Here is a 20,377-nt window from a genome sequence, read left to right as displayed (position 1 = left end):
AGCTGAGACAGTTAAGGTGCAGCCATGTTGATATGATTGGAGATAGGCCTCTAGCTTATCTGCCCACTCAAGCAACACAGAGGCAGCAAAGTGTCACCAAATGCTCCAGAGCTCGGGCACAGACTGCAAAATAATGAGCATTTTAGTGGACTGCAGAGCAGTTGGACGACTGGGCATGTTGTACAATCTCCTTGCTAAAGCTAGCCATGGAGCAGTCACTGTGGAGGCGCTCACAGCCCCTTGGCACTTGGCTAACACCTGCCTGAAGTATGCAGAGCAGACAGATCATTGATGCCAGTGGTGCCATTTTGGAGCTCAGTGCTCTTTTAACCTCACACAGCTGAACACATGTTAAGCAGCAGGAAGCATCTCCCAACAGTGCTATTTAAAGGAACCATCAACTACTTTTAAGGTTAGTTGCTGGTTGATTTCTTCTGGCTATTGCTATGATTCTACATGTGCTTGGGCCTTTCTCAAGTTCTTTCAAGTTGCAAAGATCTGCAGGAAGTGGTGTAGCTGGTGCTGAAGGACTTTTTACTGACTTCCAGGGTTCTGAACAAATCAAGACTTCCAGATATAGATGCACTAATAGGCATAACTCTTGTAATAAAGACGAAGAATGAGCAGAGGTCATGCAGAACAGGACAAGCTGTTAGAAGAGCAAAGAAGAGGAAAGGGAAGGATATAGCTCTCAGCAGGGGATTGTGCAGAGGGTCAGGAGAGCAATTTGCATAAGTGCTGTGATACCCTGGTAACCCTTTTGCACACTACTATCCAGAACTATGGTTACACTAGTCTGAGCTTCTGCTGCAGCACTTGGATGTTGGGTGAATGCCTTGAAGCTCACTCTTTCCCATGTTGTGCCTTTCTTCACTATTTCCCAGGTCAGATTCACTTCCTGCACAACTCTCGGCACTTGTTCCAGCAGGCTGGCTGTAAGTGGTGCTAGGAAGTTACAATTTTGGAATAAAAATAGCAACAGTTGGTCAGGCAGTATCTGGAGAGAGAAACCGAGTTAACATTTCAGGTCGGAGACCTTTTGTTAGAACAGCTATGATTTTGGGCTCCAGGCTGATGGATGCAGCTAATGAACAGAACCAGTAGCACTGGCTGCATCCAGAAATCAATATAGTAAGCAGGCAGCATGAAACTGGTGTGCTGTCTGTATTTCAATCAATGAACACAGCATCTTTATCCCCACGCCCATTTTCAGGGAGTATCCAATTTAATTCCCTATCCGCCTATAAAATGTGCCTGTAAAAATTGTTTATTTTTTGACAAAACTATTTGTAAGTAGACAAAATATTGACACTGTCACAAGAAAAATGTATATAGGTTCTTGTAAAAAGCTGTACCTCAACAAAGTGTTTCCAGTTGCTGAATAGGCAATAACCCAAGTGAACAGATTTAAGGTGATTGGCAAAAGAACCAGAGGCAACGTGAGGAAAATCCTTTTAATTTAGTGGTTAGGATTTGGAATACTGTGCCTCACAGGGTGGTGGAAACAGATTCAAAAGCTTTCAAAAGGCAATTGGATAAATACTTGCAGGAGAAAGAGTTGCAGGAATTTGACCAAAGTGGGGACATGGGGCTGAGTGGATTATATTTTGAAAAAGCCAACACAGACTCGAAGGGCTGAATGGTCTCTTTCTATTCTGTACTATTAAATGATCCTTTGAAAGTGACACTAACCAGGAATGATGTAGCCAGCAGTCTGTGGAACCTACCTTTATATTTACAAATCATGCAAACTTGGAACCTATTTTTACTTTTTATTTTCAAAACTGGTATCTTTTTCAGACCTCAGCTAGAGTTTACAGTTTGTGGTTTCTTGAGACATAAACAAAACAAAGAACATGGAAACACCTGAAGTTGACTTTCTGAAAGATCAAGGTAATTCTTGCATGGCAGCAGAATACAGTGTGCAGAACAGTTGTGTATAATTCACTTCTGAGAAATATTTTCTCTGATATATAAATACATAGTGGTGCATTACAAAGATGTAGTCCATCAACTGTTTTAGCTGACTTTATGATAAATTAAATTTCGAATTATGATGTTATATGTGCATGGAATGTACAGCTGCTTTGAAATACACTCCTTTGGCACTTTATTTCTTATTGTGCATTTATCTGCTAAGATCTAAAAGAATATCCTGTGACTGAGATTCCCTGAGGAGCTGAATGATTGGTAAGAGTCAACTAGAAGAATTAAAAGTCACGTGTAGCAATACAATAGGAAGTACCACTCACAATTTTCATATCATAGGAAGTAATACACAAATTCCTCTATGAGCATTACATAGTTAATTAATTCATTGTTTTGTCTATTTTGTCGTTGAATCAAATTAATTCTATGGCTGTAAAATGCAACAAACGTAAAGCTTTATTGCCAGGTGAGAAGCAGTGGAAAGACTCCCCTCTATTTTTTTCACTCCTCGATTGACCGCAGCATGTGCTTTTAAAAGATTACACTTCCCAATTCAGTGAGTTTTTAACTGTTTAAGTGCTGTGTCTATAAAAGACACACACACACAGGTGTTCTTGTAAGTTGTTTTTTAAAGAAAAGAGTAAAGTATTACTAGTTACAAAAATCGTTTGATTTTAAAGAAGAAGAATTAATAGTTTTCAGAATTTGATGAAGACCCTTGGGTTGGTTCATACTCTCTGGCAGGTCACCTTTGATTAATTTATTAGATGTCTTTAAGGAAGGCTACAGACCTGGTAGTAGGTTCTATTGGGAGGAAATTTTCCATAACAAAAAGGAAGTTTAAACATAATATGAAATGTTGACTTCTGCTGTGTTCAATTTTTTGTTCTATAGTTCGGCGGTTAAATGCTGTGCTCAGTCAATATCAAGCAGAGCAGCTGCCCAGATCTTCTGTTGGTCAGGTACAGTCATTTCCAAATTTATATTTTCCAATTTTTTTGGCTTTTAGAATTTATATATTAAAAGAAAGTGTTAGTGCAGAATTTATTTAATGGGGTTGGAATTGCATTCTTTACCTACTACACAAGTTCTATATTGGACGGAATTTTCGGCGTGATAGGTGGCGTGCGCAGAAAATATGGGGCGACCTGCTTCACGACAGTGTGAAGGCAGGTCGTGATTGTCCACTCAGCCCGCCAACAGCAGGCCGCATTTCCCGCCATCGGTCGGAGGGGAGCTAATTATAATACATCAGCATATTTTTAAAAGGCCTCCTTCACAACAGCATGCAGGCGATGTGCACTTGGCGGCCTTCACTTTGGGGGAACTGAAGTGAGTGAGCAGCAGCGTTCTCCACAGCTTGCCCTTTGTTTACAGGCCTCAGGGACGCCGGGGATTGGGGGCAACTGATGCCTGGCCCCGGAGGCGACTGCTGAGGAGGGGATGATGACAGGGGAAAAGTGCTGGCCAGCCTCGGAGGCGACTGCAGACAGCAGGGGGGTCCCGGGGGCAAGTGCTGGCCAGCCTCAGAGGCGACTGCTGAAGGTGGGGTGGGAGTATCTGGGGGCAAGTGCTGGCCAGGCTTGGAGGCGACTGCTGAGGGAAGAGGGGGTCAAGTGCTGTCCTGGAGCTGCATCCCGCACACAGACAATCGAGGTGGGGGCAGGGTAAGTGAGAGGAGTGGCCATTAGGGACAACTGTATAAACTGACCGTGCCTCTCTGCAACTAAGACAGATCAGGCGCAGCAACAGTGATATGACCCGTCCATGCAAGCAACGCGGAGGCAACAAATGGCCACCAAGCACTCCATACCTTACTGGTCCCACCCCCCGGCACAGACTTCGAGTCTGCCATCACTTTATTGGACCGCGGAGCAATTGGACTGCATATATTGTACAATCTCCTCGCCAACACTAGCCATGTAGCAGTCCCTGCTGGAGGCGCTTACAGCCCTTGCAATCTCAGCATCCTGATTTAGACCAGTTTCCCCCGTGTCGCAGGTTGACAGGGCAGCCATGCAGCGCACTCATCTCTGGGTTCCGAGGGGTGACCAGCACTCTCCGGGAAGCATTATCAGGATAATGGATACTGATGGCCTAGTTGTATGCCTAATGGCCTACAGAGACGTAGAAAATGGAGGGGAGAGTGACTGAGGCACCTGGCCGCGCAAAGGCAGGAGCAGCAACCTCATGAAGAAGGGACAGCAGGAGCTCCTGCACACGCTGCCCAGGAGCAACAGCGAGCTGTGGCTGGTTGGCGTCTAGCAACACCCAGGGTCTACAGACGCCGCCTGCAATTCCTGCAGATGACTAAAAACCAGTGTCGCTGATGACTGCGCATGTCTTGGGACCTGCTGGCTCACATCTGCCACTTACTGCAGGACTTGGCGCCAAGGGGGCATGGAGGACATCCACTGCCAGTGGCTGAAAGTGACTGCGGTGCTCAATTTCTATGCCAGTGGCTCCTTTCAGGGTTCCACAGGCGGATTTCACAATCCGCCACACACAAATATATCCATGAGGTCACGGATGCCATCTTCTCCATGGCACACAACTTTGTGCATTTCACCCGGGACTGGGACAGCCAGGATGCAAGGGCCATTGGATTCGCCCTGATCTCAGGATTCCCACAGGTGCAGGGTGCGATTGACTGCACTCATGTGGCGCTCAGGTTTCCATCGCTACACTCAATGGACTTCATCAACCGAACTGAGCTTCCACTCACTGAACGTGCAGCTGGTATGCGACCACCAGAAACGCATCCTGCAGGCATGCGCACGGTTTCCAGGGAGTGTGCACAACGCAGAACCCTACAGTCTTCTAGGGTCCACAGAGGCTGCAGGGTTGGCTCCTTGGAGACAAGGGCTATCCGTAGAGGCCGTGGCTGGTGACACCCATGCGGCAGTCTCAGAGGGCTGCAGAGCAACACTATAATGAGGCTCGTGCAGCAGCTCGCAACTTGGTGGAGCAGACCATTGGGATGCTGAAGATGCGGTTCCGGTGCTTGGAACGGACTGGTGGAGTCCACAGAGGGTGTCACGCATCGTTGTCGTCTGCTGCGTCCTTTACAACCTGGTTGTAATGGGGAGAGGGGCTGGCTGAGGAGGAGTTGGAGGAGCTGCACGTCTCCTCTGATGAGAAGGACGCTGACGGGAATGAGGGTGAGGGGGTCCTCGGTGATGACGACGATGGGGATGAGGCTCTCACACTGGCCAGGCGAGGCAGGCGCACTCAGGAGGCCCTCATAACTGCCAGATTTGTGGAGGATGATGACGACGACATGCAGTGAGGTGTCCCCGTAGATCCTCACATCGCAGTTGTGAACGTTTGACTCCAGTCTGGCTTATCGCAGCGCCAAGACCCTCTGAGAATGCTACTGTCATGAAGATGCAGTGGAGGACCTAATAGTCGCTCGATCGAGGAGGATGATGACAACATGCAGTGAGGACACTCCATAGATCTTCACATAGCCTCTGAGAATGTCTGACTCCTGTCTGGCCGAGGGCAGCTCACCTGCGCTCCATGATCAGGGCCATCTCAGATACACGGCCATGAAACTTCAGACGCATCTGATGCTGTGTCCGCCTTTAGCACCTGAGCCCTTCCGGAGCTGGTGCACAGCATCACTGATCGCAGATGCTGGCGTGATGGGGGCCATACCCATCTTAAAGCTGCTGAGAGCACACAGAGAGTATCAGAGAACTCTGTGATGCCTGCCCACTACATTCTGGCAGCAATGACCAATTCTGCCAAGATGCAGGCATCAGTAATGTTTCCAGGGAGTATGAGGCTGGACCATCACTGTGGTATGAAGGTTGTACAGAGCACAGGGAGGAGGCCCTGGACTGAGACGCCTGCCTTTTATCTCGTGCAGAAAGGTTTCACAGCTGAGTGACAAGAACACTGCTCATCAGAACAAGGAGCCACAGGTAGGGTGACATTCTTAGGAGTTTGTTGACAATAAAGAACTGTATGCACAAGTGATCAACACCTGTGGCCAGGCTGTGAAACTAGTTTTACCTAACTTTCCTAACCCTGCTGCTGCATTTTGGTGCTCCCCGGGCATCCATAGCAGAGGTGACGGCAGCCTGTGACCCCCTGTCTGTGATGATTTTGGCAGGTGTCCTCTGGAGGGCTGAGACTTGGAGGGCCCTGGCTTGTTTTCGGAGCCCTGCTATGTGGCAGTGGCACCCTCCTCGGCCTGTGAAGCTGGATCTGCAGAGGTCACAGGAAGATGGGCCAATCACTCTCAGAGTCACCTGGGTGGATGGCCCGGGAGCATGGACCTGCATGGATCCTCCTCCCTATGGGTGCCTGAGGGCCACTGGCTGACTCCATGAGCGGAAAGGGTAGCTGGAGTGAGATCGAGTTGCCCAGCACCCCTCTCACGTACATACTGTTGGAGGCCAACTATGGCATCAGCGATGAAGTTAGCGCAGGAGTGACGTCCTCCATGGTGGCCGCCATCCTGCCAGTGTTGACCTCAGTGCATTGCAATGCCGGCGCTATCACCTCAGCCTGAAGACGGATGGGCTCCTCCATTGTGCCTTGCAATCTGAGGAGTGCAGCAGACATCCCTTCCTGTTGTTCCCTAGCTTGCCTTTGCAGCTCCAGCAACTGCGACGTGACCGAGTTCAGAGGCTCGTCATCTGACTCAGACTCAGCAACGTTCTGGCCTCCAGCAATCCTTCGAGTGACGGGGACCTGGGAAGTCTCTGCCTCCATCTGCTGTGTATCAGAAAGTGCGATGTGCTCACCAGATTCTGATCCCAAGGCCACTCTAAAGCTAGATCCCACTGTGGTGTGTGTGTCTCTGCGCTGGCGGAGGATGTGGGTGAGCGCTGTGATGGGACTCCAAGGAGGGTGCCCTCAGATTCCTCTTCAGAAGTTTCTTTGGAAGTTGATTGGAGGCCCTGGGTCATGGATTCTGTCAGCTGTTTGGCAGATATGCCTGTGAAAACAAGGGGAGATAATTAGAACATAGCAGTGGCCTGTGAAAGAGGACAAATCACTCACAGCATGGTTGTCTGATGGATATTGCACTGCTGGATCCTCACTTGGTAGACCAACACCGACCTCATGGTCCGCGCAGGACCGATACCAGTCATCATCGGCCAGCTGGATGGCTTTGTTTTTGAATTCTGTCAGAACTTTGATTTCCGGCACCCCTCCACCTATCTGCGACCTCTCCCTCCTGTCGTGAGCCAGCTTGTCCAGCATGGATAGAGATGGGGAGAGTGTATACGGACTCCTGCTGGGCCAGATGATAAGTATGCCTGGCCTGTGTGGGTGGTGAGTGGTCCCATGAATGGGATGAGGACAATGGCGATGTGTGTGAAAGAGTGAATGGTCATGTCCCTTGCATTGGCAATGAGTAAGGGCCGTATGGATGTGTGATGGGTTTGTGAGTGTGTGATTTGGGAGTGATGAAATGAGTGACTTACCCTGGTGGAACGGAGATCATTCATCCTTTTGCGGCACTGGGTGGTTGCCCTCCTCTGGAGAGCATTCGCGCTGACCACCCCTGCCACCGCCTCCCTAGCTGGGTTGGTGACATTGCTACCCATCCTGCAGCCAGCACGGAGTTAGAGCAAACCCCGTTGGGCCTCCATGGTATCCAGCATTTGCTGGAGGGACCCGTCGTCGAAGCAGGGGGGCTGCAGTCTTTTTGCCTTTGCTGGCCATGTCTCCCAGACAGCAGTAATGAGCTGGTGGCAATGAGTGCTTTGCTGGCGGCTGCCTTTTAAAGATGGTGGCCGGCGTGATGGCGAGCGGGCAATTGAGAGCCCACCCGCCATGGAAACGGCGTGTTTCCCGAGAATGCATAAATAATGAGCAAGCTCGGGAAGATACGATGTGAAAACCCTCCATTTTACCCACCCGTTACTGCACCTAGTGCAATTCTGGGAAAATTCCACCCATTGTCTCTGATTTTTGTGCCATGTAATTGGCAAAATTTCAAAAATTTTGTAGTAGATCTCTATTTCTTTCTTCCTTATGTATGACATGCTGTTAATTCTGTATGGGGCTATTGTTGTCGCATTCTCCATTTCCCCCCCGCCACCCTTCACCCACTCTAAAGATAATGAGACACCAGTTATTCAACCACATAACTTCTCAACGTAAAATGTCAGGAAGTTGTGTGCTTGTACACTATAGTTTTGCAGGGAAATGTTATCAACTAGTTTTTATGCAAAGTCACCTTGGCTGCTTGAACTTGGGTCAGTTGTCTCATTGGTTTATATAATGGAAAAATATTGGCAACGTATTATTGTTGCTGGAGTAAGTATAATTTTATATTCGCCTATAACACGATATTGAAATACAAGAATATGTTAAATGCAAAACTTTTTACAGAGGCAAAAGTGCATGTCCAATGTGGAAGAATTATGTTATGAATATTCTGCCTTCTTTATTGTAAAGTACTGCTATAAGTGATGAACAAATGAACAAAACAATATAAATATAGATTTTCTGAAGTATTTACTTTCCAGTAAAGAGCGTGTGCTTTCCCCCACCCCAACCTCCTGCATCCTCGTTGTAGGTTATAGTTCAAATCACATGGTCTGACAGTGTTTATTCCTCCATTATCTGACGACTAGGAGACACATGAGGGTTCATGTCATTTCCAGTTTTCAAGTTATAGTAGCAAGAGCCTTCTGTTAAACCTCCAGAACTCTTTGGAAGTGAAAGCAGCAATTTAACTGAGCAATTCAAAAGCCCAGTTACACTGGGTCAGTTAGAGTGAAATTATGCAAACCTGGCATTCTTTTGATTAGTAAGGATGTTATATTTAAAAACCATGGCTGGGAGTTGTGGAGCCCTATTGGGGAAAGCTCAGTGCTTGATGGGAAAAGTACTTTGACAAATCAATTCTGTAATTGCAGTAATTTCTCTGTTGATCTAGGTTGGACAGTTAGGTGAACATGATCCTCCAGCACCCTGGCTAATAGACAAGTGGTAAGGTTCGTCTTGGTGTAGTATGATGGTGGCATAAATATCATGTTTGTGCAATTTATTATTCACATTATGAAAACATTGATGTCATCAAATATTTGGGAACATAGTATACCCCTGAATCAGTCTTCAAGTTTTATATCTTCTTTCAAGTAAAACATTAAGAGATCTTTATATTTGATCACAATGCCGCATACTATTTAAACTTGCTAAACTGCAAGTGTCCCGGTATTCTGTACTTTTCCTATTTAATCGGGCAGAAAAATTCAGTAAGACTGTTTCTTTCATAAGTTTTCTATTCTCTGAAATTAAGTGAAAAATGTTATTATCTCTTGACAACATACTGTCAAAACCAGCTAATTAAGGAATGGTGTGTGATGCAAAGGAAATATATGGCAAAGGAGTATAAAACTTTCAAAGGAGGAAAATTGTGTTAAAGCCTTGATATCTGCTGACAATTAGGCTCTTTCCTCTTAAACCATGTTTAGTAACCAGACTGTTGTCAAAGCCTCAAAATGTATTTCATAGAAATCATAGAAAATTTACATCACTGAAGGATGCCATTCAGCCCACCGTGTCTATACCAGTCTACAAAGAGCTGCCCAACCTAATCCTTTCTTCCTGTGCTAGGTGTGTGCCCTACAGGTCATGGCTTTTCAAGTAGACATCCAAGTACCTTTAAATGTGAGAGTTTCTGCCTCTACCACCCTTTGAGGCAATGAGTTCCAGGTCCCTACCACCCTGGGGTGAAAAAATGGTTCCTAGTCTCCCCCATAATTCTCTACCAATTACTTTAAATCTATGCCTCTTGGTTTTTGACCTCTCTGCTGAGGTAAATAGGTTGTCCCTATTTACTATATCTAGCCCCCTCATGATTTTATATAGCTCAGTTAAGTCACCCCTCAGCCTCCTCTGTTGTAAGGAAAGCAACCATAGCTTAGACAATCTTTTCTCATAGCTAAAATTTTCCACTCCTGACGACATCCTCATAATTCTCTCCTGCACTTTTCCCAGTGTAATCACAACTTTCCAGCAATGTGGTGACCAGTACTGTACACAGTACTCAAACTGTAGTCTAACATGTGTTGTATAAAGTTCTAGCATAACCTAACTGTTCTTATATTCAATGCCACAGCTAATAAAGGAAAGCTTGCTATATGCCTTCTTAACCACTTTAGCAATCTGTCTTGCTACCTTTAAGGATTTATGGGCATACACTCCAAGGTCCCTTTGTTCCCCTAAACACCTCTCATTTATAATGTATTACCTTTCCTTATTGCATCTCCCAAAATGCATTACCTCACATTTCTCTGAGTCGAATTCCATTTTCCACTTTTCTACCCAACTGACCAGACCATCTATCTCTTCCTGCAGTGTAAAACTTTTGTCCTCACTGTCAATCACATGGCAAATTTTTGTATCATCTGCGAACTTCTTTATCATGCTCCCTAAATTTGAGCCTAAATCATTAATATAAACTGCAAAAAGCAAGGGACCGAGCACTGTGTCTTGCAGAACCCCACTGGTAACAGCCAATCACAAAAATACCCATTAGCTATTACCCTTTCTTTCCTGCCACGTTCCTTAAAATTTACCACCCTTCCTTGGGTATTTTTGACCAGCCTGCAATTTGGGACCTTGTCAAAAGCCTTAGTGAAATCCATGTAGAGCACATCCACGCATTAGTAATTGCTGATTTTCTAAGAGAATGTTTACCAGTGCATAATTTACTGATGTTTCATGTTTGTGCTTTCCATTTTTTCTCTGGCAGCCTCATGGCACCTCTTATAGCAGAATATGACAAGCAGCTGCAAAAAATGAGCGAACAGTTGGATTGTCAGCGTGTAAGAATACTTCAGCCTTGCTGTGTTTTAAAAGTTTGTGATTTTGTTGAAAAATTTATAAATCAACTTTGCAGCAGCACTTATTTTCTTAATTTAACAATAGATTCATATGAATAAAATGAAGTTAAAGCTTGAAGATGTTGTAAGAGAAAATGAAAGGTGAGGTTATCCTACTTTTAAGGTTAGAACTATTATAAAGTCTATTTACTGTAGCCAGATGCAGATTGCTTAATTAAGTTAGGTGTACCTTTGAATTGTTATAAAAATAGCTGTCTATGCCTTATACCAAAATTTAAGTGTTACTCTATTTTCTAACTGGTACAATTATAATTGGCTGTGCTTCAGGTTGCATGCAGAGTTACAGGAAACCATTGAAAAACAGTTGGAGTCCCTACCTTCTGGTACAGATATTGTTGATGTTGACTTTATGGAAGAAAAAGTAGTGAGAAACCTACAAGAACAGTTATGTCTAACCAATAAGGTAGGTGAATAGAGCAAAGTAACACACTTCTTAGCCTGCAGTAATGCTTGGAACAATATTTTAACATTCAAAATCATTTGTTATAATCTTTATAACAGAACTTCTATGGTCATAACAATATTGAAAGAGGGATCAGAGGTTTGACTGAAGCATAAAGTATAGCCTCAAGATTTAGTCACCTGTAAGGTGGAATACACCATAGTGTAGAACTAGAGTCATATGTAGGCTGGACCATGTAAGGGTGGCAGATTTTTTAAATCTTTCACAGGATGTGGGTGTCACTGGCTAGGCCAGCATTTGTTGCCCATCCCGAATTGCCCTTGCGAAGGTGGTGAACTGCTGCAGTCCATGTGATATAGGTACACCCACAATGCTGTTAGGAAGGGACTTCCAGGGTTTTGACCCATTATTTTGATTCCATTAGTTTAAACATGCTAAGCTAAATACTAATGAAGTAGTTCATTTTTTTTTTCAATAACCTAGCAATTTTTAAAGTTATTTTTCTAGTACTATCCCACAATTTACCAGAATTATTGAATTCAGTTTCTTAATTTGTCATGTGAGATTTGAACTCTCAACCCTTTTGTAGGGTGTTGGATACAGTTCGGAAGAAGTCTTCGTAGTCATACGTAGGTTAACTGTAAGCTTTTATTGTCTCTTAGAACTATTTAAAAATATACAGTAAAGGTACAAGCTAGGAGCTGTCTCCAAGTTTGCTAGCACACACGGCCCTTTCCTACACTAGACTGACCCTGGGTGTGGGTGATATGCTCTCTTACATCACTGTGTGGGCGGTACTGTACTCAGTCCCACATTAACCTATACGTGCCAGACCCTTATACTACACCTCCCCCCAATTCTTTACCCAATGCATCTCAAGTGATCAAAGTTTAACTTGGGCAGGATCTTCCCCCCCACCACTGTCAGGGGGGTTGTGCGGGAGCGGGCAGATTCTCAATCAGCGACCCCGGTCGGGTGGGCAAGCCAATTAAGGCCAGCCCAGCGTGACATGCGCCAGGAAGCACTATGCGCTCCCTGTGCGGGCGGGGGCGGGGGGGATTCCCTGAGCTGGGAATGCACTCTTTCGTGCATGCGTGTGAAAGAGCGCATAGATCTCCCTGAGGCAAAGTGCTGCCTCAGGGAGATAGGCTCAGATTTCAAGCATTGAATAAAGATGAGATATGTCCATTACTTCTATTTAAAAATTTCTGGGACATTTTAAATCCATCATGAAACCTCATCCTGCCCGTGGATGAGGCTTCATGGTTTTTCTGAAGGCCGCCTGGGCTCTTCATCTACCCAGTAACCTTAAGGTTGGACGGGCAGGTCCATTAAGTGTTTTAATTACTTTATTACCTTAAGTGGCCATTGACAGGTCGGTGGTGGTGCAGCTAAGTTGGCTGCGCGCCCGCTGACCTGAAAATCTAAATGGCGCGGGGTGATGCCGGGACCCACGCCTAATGCCACCCCATGTCATTTTACACGTCGGCAAGCAGGCCCCACCCCCGCTCGCCGACCTAAAAATTCTCCCCCAATGTCTTACATTGTTATTACTATCATACATTTACTTTATCAGTACCCCATCTGCCCCTTCAAGTTCTTGAATTCAAAGGTCAGGCGGTCTGGAGACTTATAACTCTTCCATATCTCATTCGCACTATTGTCGGAGGAGTAGTGGGCTCTGACATTGCTGGTTCTTCCTGTAGGTTTGGAGGTCGTTCTGGCATCTGGGTATGTTTTCATCCTTTTCTTCCATTTTTTCATGTTGAACTGCACTTGTCTGGCTGTTGCACTGGTCGATGGTTGCTTCCCTAACTCATTACTTGCAGGGTGGTGGAACATTGTGCTCAGCTCTTTGTCGTTTCCTTCGCTTCTTCCATCGTTATGTCGGTCATTGCGATGTCCTCTGTGGTGGAGGATAAGCATTTCTTTGACTAGAATGAGGTTTAGTGGTATGCTCACCTCAGCATGTTGCTGTCAGCAATGGACGGCTGCTACCAGATTCCAGCATCTTTTGTGGCTTTGGCATACTGGCTAGGAGTTGTAGCGTATGTTCAGTAGTTGCAGTGTTGACCTGCTGTACTGTTGTTGGAGCTGAGGTTGAAGCTTATTGAACTGCTGGTTGCTCTCCTTTACATCCTCCATTGGAAGTGTCTGTGGTTACTTCCTGGGTGATTGGCTGGCCAGACCATTGAAGGTTTTCTGGCACCTGTATTGGGAATGGACAAACGTGCTTCATAAAGAGAGCTGAAGTCCCAGTTAGGACACTCATTTTTGTTTGAGTACTGTGGAACTTGTAGTTCTATATGATTAATAACAGTGGCTGTTTTGACATATTTTGCCACTTTGAGGAGAGCCGGGGTACACAGGCATCTCTGCTTCGGTTACGGATGACATACATCAGCTTGAAGGTTTGTTTGCCACCGTACCTTAGTGGTTCCAGAATCATGCTTTTGACTGGAAGTTGAAATCCTCCAGGTCCATAGAGTGCTGTGTCTGTTGTTCGATGCCAGAGGTCTTTTAGCCACGGTTCTTTGTCCAACAGGACTGTTACACTGGCTTCTGTGTCTAATTTAAAATTTGTTAAATGGCCATTGACTGAAATGTCCACATCCAAAATGAGAAACCAAAATCTTTGACCCCTCTCAAGAAGCATGGGTGTACATATGAACAAGGAGCAGGAGTAGGCCATTCAGCCCTTTGAGCCTACTCCATCATTTAATAAGATCATGGCTGATCTGATAGTAATCTGAAACCTGCATCCCACGTACCCCCGATAACCTATCACCCCCTTGCTTACCAAGAATCTATCCACCTCTGCCTTAAAAATATTCAAAGACTCTGCTTCCACCACCTTTTCAGGAAGAGAGTTCCAAAGACTCACGACCCTCTGAGTGAAAGAATTTCAGCTCATCTCTGTTTTAAATGGGTGACCTCTTATTTTTCAACTGTGACCCATAGTTCTAGATTCATCCACAAGTGGAAACATCCTCTCCACATCCACCCTGTCAAGGCCCTTCAGGATCCTATATGTTTCAATCAAGTCGCCCCTCACTCTCCTAAACTCCAGTGGATACAAGCCTAGTTTGTCCAACCTTTCCTCATAAGACAACCCACCCATTCCAGGTATTAGTCTGGTAAACCTTCTCTGAATTGCTTCCACTGCATTTACACCTTTCCTTAAATAAGGTGACCAACACTGTACACAGTACTCCAATTGTGGTCTCACTAGTGCTCTGCACGACTGAAGCATAACCTCCCTACTTTTGTATTCAATTCCCCTCGCAATATATAATAACATTCTATTAGTTTTCCTAATTACTTGCCGTACTTGCATACTAGCCTTTTGTGATTCATGCACTAGGTTACCCAGATCCCTCCACACCTCAGAGCTCTGCAATCTCTCACCATTTAGATATGCTTCTCTTTTGTTTGTCCTGCCAAAATGGACAATTTCACATTTTCCCACTTTATACTCCATTTGCCAGATTCTTGCCCACTCACTTAACCTATCTATATCTTTTTGTAGCCTCCTTATGTCCTCTTCACAACTTACTTTCCTACCTATCTTTGTGTCATCAGCAAATTTTGCAACCATCCCTTCAATTCCTTCAACCAAGTCATTTATATAAATTGTAAGTAGTTGGGGGCACAGCTTTCGTTACATCTTGCCAACCTGAAACAGACCCATTTATTCCTACTCTCTGCTTCTTGTGAGCCAGCCAATCTTCTATTCTAACATATGCCAATATGTTACCCCCCAAAGCATGAGGTTTTATTTTCTGCAATAACCTTTAACGTGGCACTTCATCAAATGCCTCCTGGAAACCTAAGTACAGTATATCCACCAGTTCCCTTTTATCCACAGCACATGTTACTTCCTCAAAGAACTCCAATAAGTTGGTTAAACACGATTTCCCTTTCACAAAACCATGTTGAATCTGCCTGATGACCTTGCGCTTATCCAAGTGCCCTGCTATAACTTCTTCAATAATAGCTGCTAACATTTCCCCTATGACAAATGCTAAGCTAACTGGCCTATAGTTTCCCGCTTTCTGTCTTCCTTTTTGAATAACGGAGTTACGTTTGCTATCTTCCAATCTAATGGAACCTTCCCCAAATCTAGGGAGTTTTCAAAAATTAAAACCAATGCAGCAACTATCTCACTGACTCTTAAAAGAATAATTTTAATTTTAGACAATTCTTTTAAAACTCTAGGATGACGTCCATCAGGACCTGGGCTCTTGTCAGCCTGTAGCTACAACAATTTATTAGTAACGCTTCTCTGGTGACTGTAATTTTCCTGACTTCCCCTCTTACATTTCCTGGTTTGTAGCTGCTCCTGGGATGTTACTTGTATCTCTATAGTGAAAACTGATGCAAAATACCTGTTCAATTCATTTGCCATCTCCTTGTTTTCCATTTTCAATTCTCCATACTCACTTTCTATAGAGCCAATGCTCACTTTAACTCTTTTCTTTTTAAAATATTTATAAAAACTCTTACTATCTGTTTTTATATTGCTGTCTAGCTTTCCCTCATACTCTTAAGTTTTCCCTCCTTATTAGTCTTTTAGTCATTCTTTGCTGTTCCTTATATTCTGTCCAACCTTCTGACCTGCCACTTGTCTATGCACAATTATATGCTCTCTTTAAGCTTGGTACTATCTTTAACCTTTCTAGTTAACCGCGCATGGTGTGTCTGTCCCTTGGACTTTTTCTTACTCGTTGGAATGTATCTACTCTGTGCGTCATCTGGGCTTGCAGTCTTGACCTCGTGCATAATCTTTGGACCTTCTGTGCGTGTCAGAGTTTTTGCCTTGCTCAATTTGCCATAGTGTCCAATCCTGCTGTACTGAAAGCATTGGGCTGAAACTCCAGGACACTGGTCTCGCTTTACTCCACAGCGTTGACATGGTTGCTCTGCTGACCGGATCAGGTATTGCTTTCCCTGGCCTGGTGTATCCCTGTATCTTTGTGGCTTAATTAGCTGATTTTTTTTAAAAATTTGTTCATGGGATGCGGGTGTTGTTGGCAAGGCCAGCATTTATTGCCCATCCCGAATTGCCCTTGAACTGAGTGGCTTGCTAGCATTTAAGAGTCAACCACATTGATGGTGGGCCTGGACTCACATGTAGGCCAGACCAGGTAGGACAGCAGATTTCCTTCCCTAAAGGACATTAGTGAACCAGATAGGTTTTTCTGACAATCGGCAATGGTGTTAAGCTCAGCATTAGACTTGTAATTCCAGATTTTTTTATTGAATTCAAATTCTATCGTCTGTTATGGTAGGATTCGAACCCAGGTCCCCGGAGCATTAACCTGGGTTTCTGGATTACCAGTCCAGTGACAATACCACTACACGCGAGGAGACAGGCGACTGCCTGAGTGAGACGGAGACTGAGTGATTAGCGAATTAAGTTCATGAGGGAGTTTGGTGCACAGGGGAAAGGGGTGTGGTATACATAGGAATTATTCTAAATTAATTGAGTAATTAAATTAGTTAACTAAATAATATAAGTAACAATATTAGGACAGGTGTTATGTTGCAGCTGTGGAATGTGGGAGCTGTTGGACACCAAGGCGATCCATAACAAACACATCTGCAGAAAGTGTAGGCAGCTAGAGGAATTCCGGATCAGGATTATTGATTTGGAAGCCGAACTGCAGACACTATGCAACATAAGTGAGGGGGAGAAGTACCTGGATAATTTGTTCCAGAAGACGGTCACGCATCTTAGAATAGGGTCGTTTGTTTTGGTCAGCAGTGAGGGACCAGAGGATGTGACTGTGAATGAGGCAGGCAATGGGACTGAGCAAACAGTAGTGGAGGAGCTTCAGACTTTGCAATTGTCAAACAGGTTTGAGGTGCTCACAACATGTGTGGACAAAAGCGAGGTCTGCAAGGTGGATGAGCCGGCTGGCCATGGCACAGGAAACTATTCAAGTGGGGGGAGCAAACAAGAATGTACGGGGCAGTATAGTGAGGGGGATTGACACTGTTCTCTGCAGCAAGGAGTAAGAGTCCAGATGGCTATGTTGCTTGCCTGGTGCCAGGGTTTGGGACATCTGCTCTGAGCTGGAGAGGAACTTACAGTAAGAGAAGGAGGATCCAGTTGTCATGGCTCATGTAGGTACCAACGACATAAGAAGGACAAGGAAAGAGGCTCTGCATAGTCAGTATGAGCAACTGGGATACCAAATTAAGAAACAGAACCTCAAAGGTAATAACCTCTGGATTATTACCTGAGCCACATGCAAATTGGCATAGGGCAAATAAGATTAGAATTATGAATGATTGGCTCAAAGACTGTTGTAGAAGAAGTGGGTTCTGGTTTGTGGGGCACTGGCACCAGTACTGGGGAAAGCAGGGGCTGTACCATTGGGATGGTCTACACCTGAACTATGCTGGGACGAGTGTTATTGAATAACTAGGGAAGTTGAGGAGGCTTTAAACCAAACAAGCGGGCGGGGTGAGGGATCAAGCTTGGGTAGATGTAGCAAATCAAGGGGTAGATTCAAGATAGGAGAGCATAATTGTAATATGGAAAATGAGGGTCAGAGAATAGCAGGAAGGGATAGAGAGATAAAACCAAAGAATACACCAGTAGTCAAGACTAGATGTTACAAAGATAACAAAAAACAAAACTAAAGGTTCTGTGTCTGAATTCATAACAAAGTAAATTAATTGATAGCGCACATTGAAGTAAATAAATATGATCTTATAGCCATTATGGAGATGTGGCTGCAGGATGCCAAGGAGTGGGTCCTGAATATTGAGAGGTATGAGGCATTCAGGAAGAATAGAAAGCTAAGGAAAGGTGGAGGGGGGAGCACTGTTCATCAAGGATGGCATTGGTGCAATAGAGTTGACCTTGGTTCAGGAGATTAGGATGTAGAATCGGTTTGGGTGGAGATAAAGAATAGTTGGGCAAAGAAGTCACTAGTGGGAGTGGTCTACAGGCCCCCTAACAGTAACCACAAAATAGTACAAATTATACAAGAAGAGATATTGGGTGCTTGCGATAAAGGGACAGCAATAATCATGTGTGATTTTAATCTACATATAAACTGGCAAAATTAGATTAGCAGTAGTAGCCTGGATGAGGAGTTCATTGAATGCTTTTGAGAGAGTTTCTTAGAACAGCACATTCTGGAATTGACCAGAGAGCAGGTTATATTAGACTTGGTATTGTGTAATGTGACAGGGTTAATTAATGACCTCAGAATGAAGGCACCCCTAGGTAGCAGTGACCACAATATGATTGAATTTTTTTCTCGGGCTTCGAACATTTTAGTTTTTCTCTGGGTTTTTTGCAAAGTCTTGGGTTTTTCCACAAGCTGCTACCTTGGTGTAGGGTATTGGATAAAGTTCAGTAGGTCTGATGAAGTCTATAGGTTAACAGTAAGTCTTTATTGACTCTTAACTATTTACAAGTATACAGAAAGGGGTACAAGCTAGGAGCTGTCTCCATGCTTGCTGGTACACACGACTCTGTCCAACACTACACTGACTCTGGGTGCAGGTCATGTGCTCTCTCACGTCACTGTGTGGGTGGCACTGTATTCAGTCCCACGTTAACCCTCTATGTGCCAGACCCTTATACTACAAATCCCTGGGTTACTAGATCAGTACCGTAGCCACTAAACTAATGTAATGTATTTATGATTGTACACTCAGCCAGTAGGAGGACCATATACCATTAATTTATTTGAGAGTGTTTTCAAATGGAAAAGACGGCCATGTCCATTAGTGGTTTTTTTTCTGTAAATGCTAAGCTAATGAGTTTGATTAAAAAATTGTCTGGTTTGCAGTGCAACTGTGTTATTGCCACAAGTCACAAAGATAGAAAGCCAAATATGATTAAATTAATAGTTCTTATTTTTGCATGATTTCTCACTCCCAATCACATGCACAGTGAGGAAGATTAAAGTTCAAGGCAACATTATTATTTGAAGATGGAATCTCATGTAAAAGGGATTAAGTTGCTTTACAAAGATTTCAAGCATGCTGTGTTCCATATAATTAAGTGTCTTTTATGGGAAACTGATCTCTGTTAATCAAGTGTTTTTCTGCTTTCTGATAGTTTGGAAGACACTACATTTAGTGCTAGATCAGCTGGGGGTAAATTTTTTGAAGTTAATTATCCTGTGTGATGCAGTGATGAAAGGTTTCAGGTTGGAAATCTTGAATTTAGAGTGAGGGAGCACATTAGAATGATAGTTTTAGCACAGCTCAAATAAGAGAAACAGTATGATATCAGGCCTACTATTTTGGAGCTTTAGGTCAAAAACTAAGTAAAAGTAGTGAATTATCAAAAAAAAAATACAGTCAATTATTGGATCTGAGTGAACACAGAAATGGCACTGCATCTCTGAAATTTCAGAATCTACCAGCTAAAATCAAACATGGTGTGATTTACAGTCCATAAAATGACAACATTCTAGATTTCCTTGCTGATGGAAAATTTACTTTGCATTTTAGGAAAAAGACCTAGCCTTGGAGTTATGGCAGTCAGTTTCACATGCTTTCGATCAAATGCAACAAGCGTATCAAGATCACGTGTCAGAGACTCAGAATCATGCCTTTGACCAACAAAAACGGAATGTATGACATCCTTAATATTTTATATTTCATAGAGTTAAGTGAACATTATTTTCCTGATACAGAAATACATTGATTTGTTTGATTGAATTTTTCGAAGAGGTGACCAGGTGTGTAGATGAGGGCAATGCATTTGACGTAGTCTACTTGGACTTCAGCAAGGCTTTTGATAAGGTCCCACATGAGAGACTGATAACGAAGGTAAGAGCCCATGGGATTCAAGGCAATTTGGCAAATTGGATCCAGAATTGGCTGAGTGGCGGGAAGCAGAGGGTGATGGTCGAGGGGTGTTTTCGTGACTGGATGCCTGTGTCCAGTGGGGTTCCACAGGGATTGGTGTTGGGTCCCTTGCTGTTTGTGGTATATATAAATGATTTAGATTTGAATGTAGGAGGGTTGATGAGTAAGTTCGCGGATGACATGAAACTTGGTGGGGTGGTAAATCTTGAGGAGGATAGCCTTAGATTACAGGAGGATATAGACGGGCTGATCAGTGGCAAATGTAATTTAATCCAGATAAGTGTGAGGTAATGTACTTGGGCAGGACAAACAAGGCATGGGA

General features: G+C 44.2%; 1 protein-coding gene across 1 annotated transcript in view; it reads left to right on the top strand.

Moving 5' to 3' along the window:
* sclt1 (sodium channel and clathrin linker 1) overlaps positions 1–20,377 on the top strand; it is a 110,670-nt gene that overhangs the window by 11,731 nt on the left and 78,562 nt on the right. The window contains exons 2-8 of the mRNA XM_078538582.1: positions 1,801–1,893; positions 2,824–2,891; positions 8,837–8,889; positions 10,658–10,730; positions 10,834–10,889; positions 11,076–11,211; positions 19,696–19,818. Coding sequence (XP_078394708.1) covers positions 1,857–1,893; positions 2,824–2,891; positions 8,837–8,889; positions 10,658–10,730; positions 10,834–10,889; positions 11,076–11,211; positions 19,696–19,818 — 546 coding nt within the window. The 5' untranslated portion in view covers positions 1,801–1,856. The remainder of the gene's footprint in view (positions 1–1,800; positions 1,894–2,823; positions 2,892–8,836; positions 8,890–10,657; positions 10,731–10,833; positions 10,890–11,075; positions 11,212–19,695; positions 19,819–20,377) is intronic.

This window comes from Cetorhinus maximus, chromosome 1, assembly GCF_964194155.1.
Source record: "Cetorhinus maximus chromosome 1, sCetMax3.hap1.1, whole genome shotgun sequence".
NCBI lineage: Eukaryota > Metazoa > Chordata > Chondrichthyes > Lamniformes > Cetorhinidae > Cetorhinus > Cetorhinus maximus.
The sequence above is the reverse complement of the archived record's forward strand: the minus strand, read 5'-3'. Positions and strand labels throughout refer to the sequence as shown.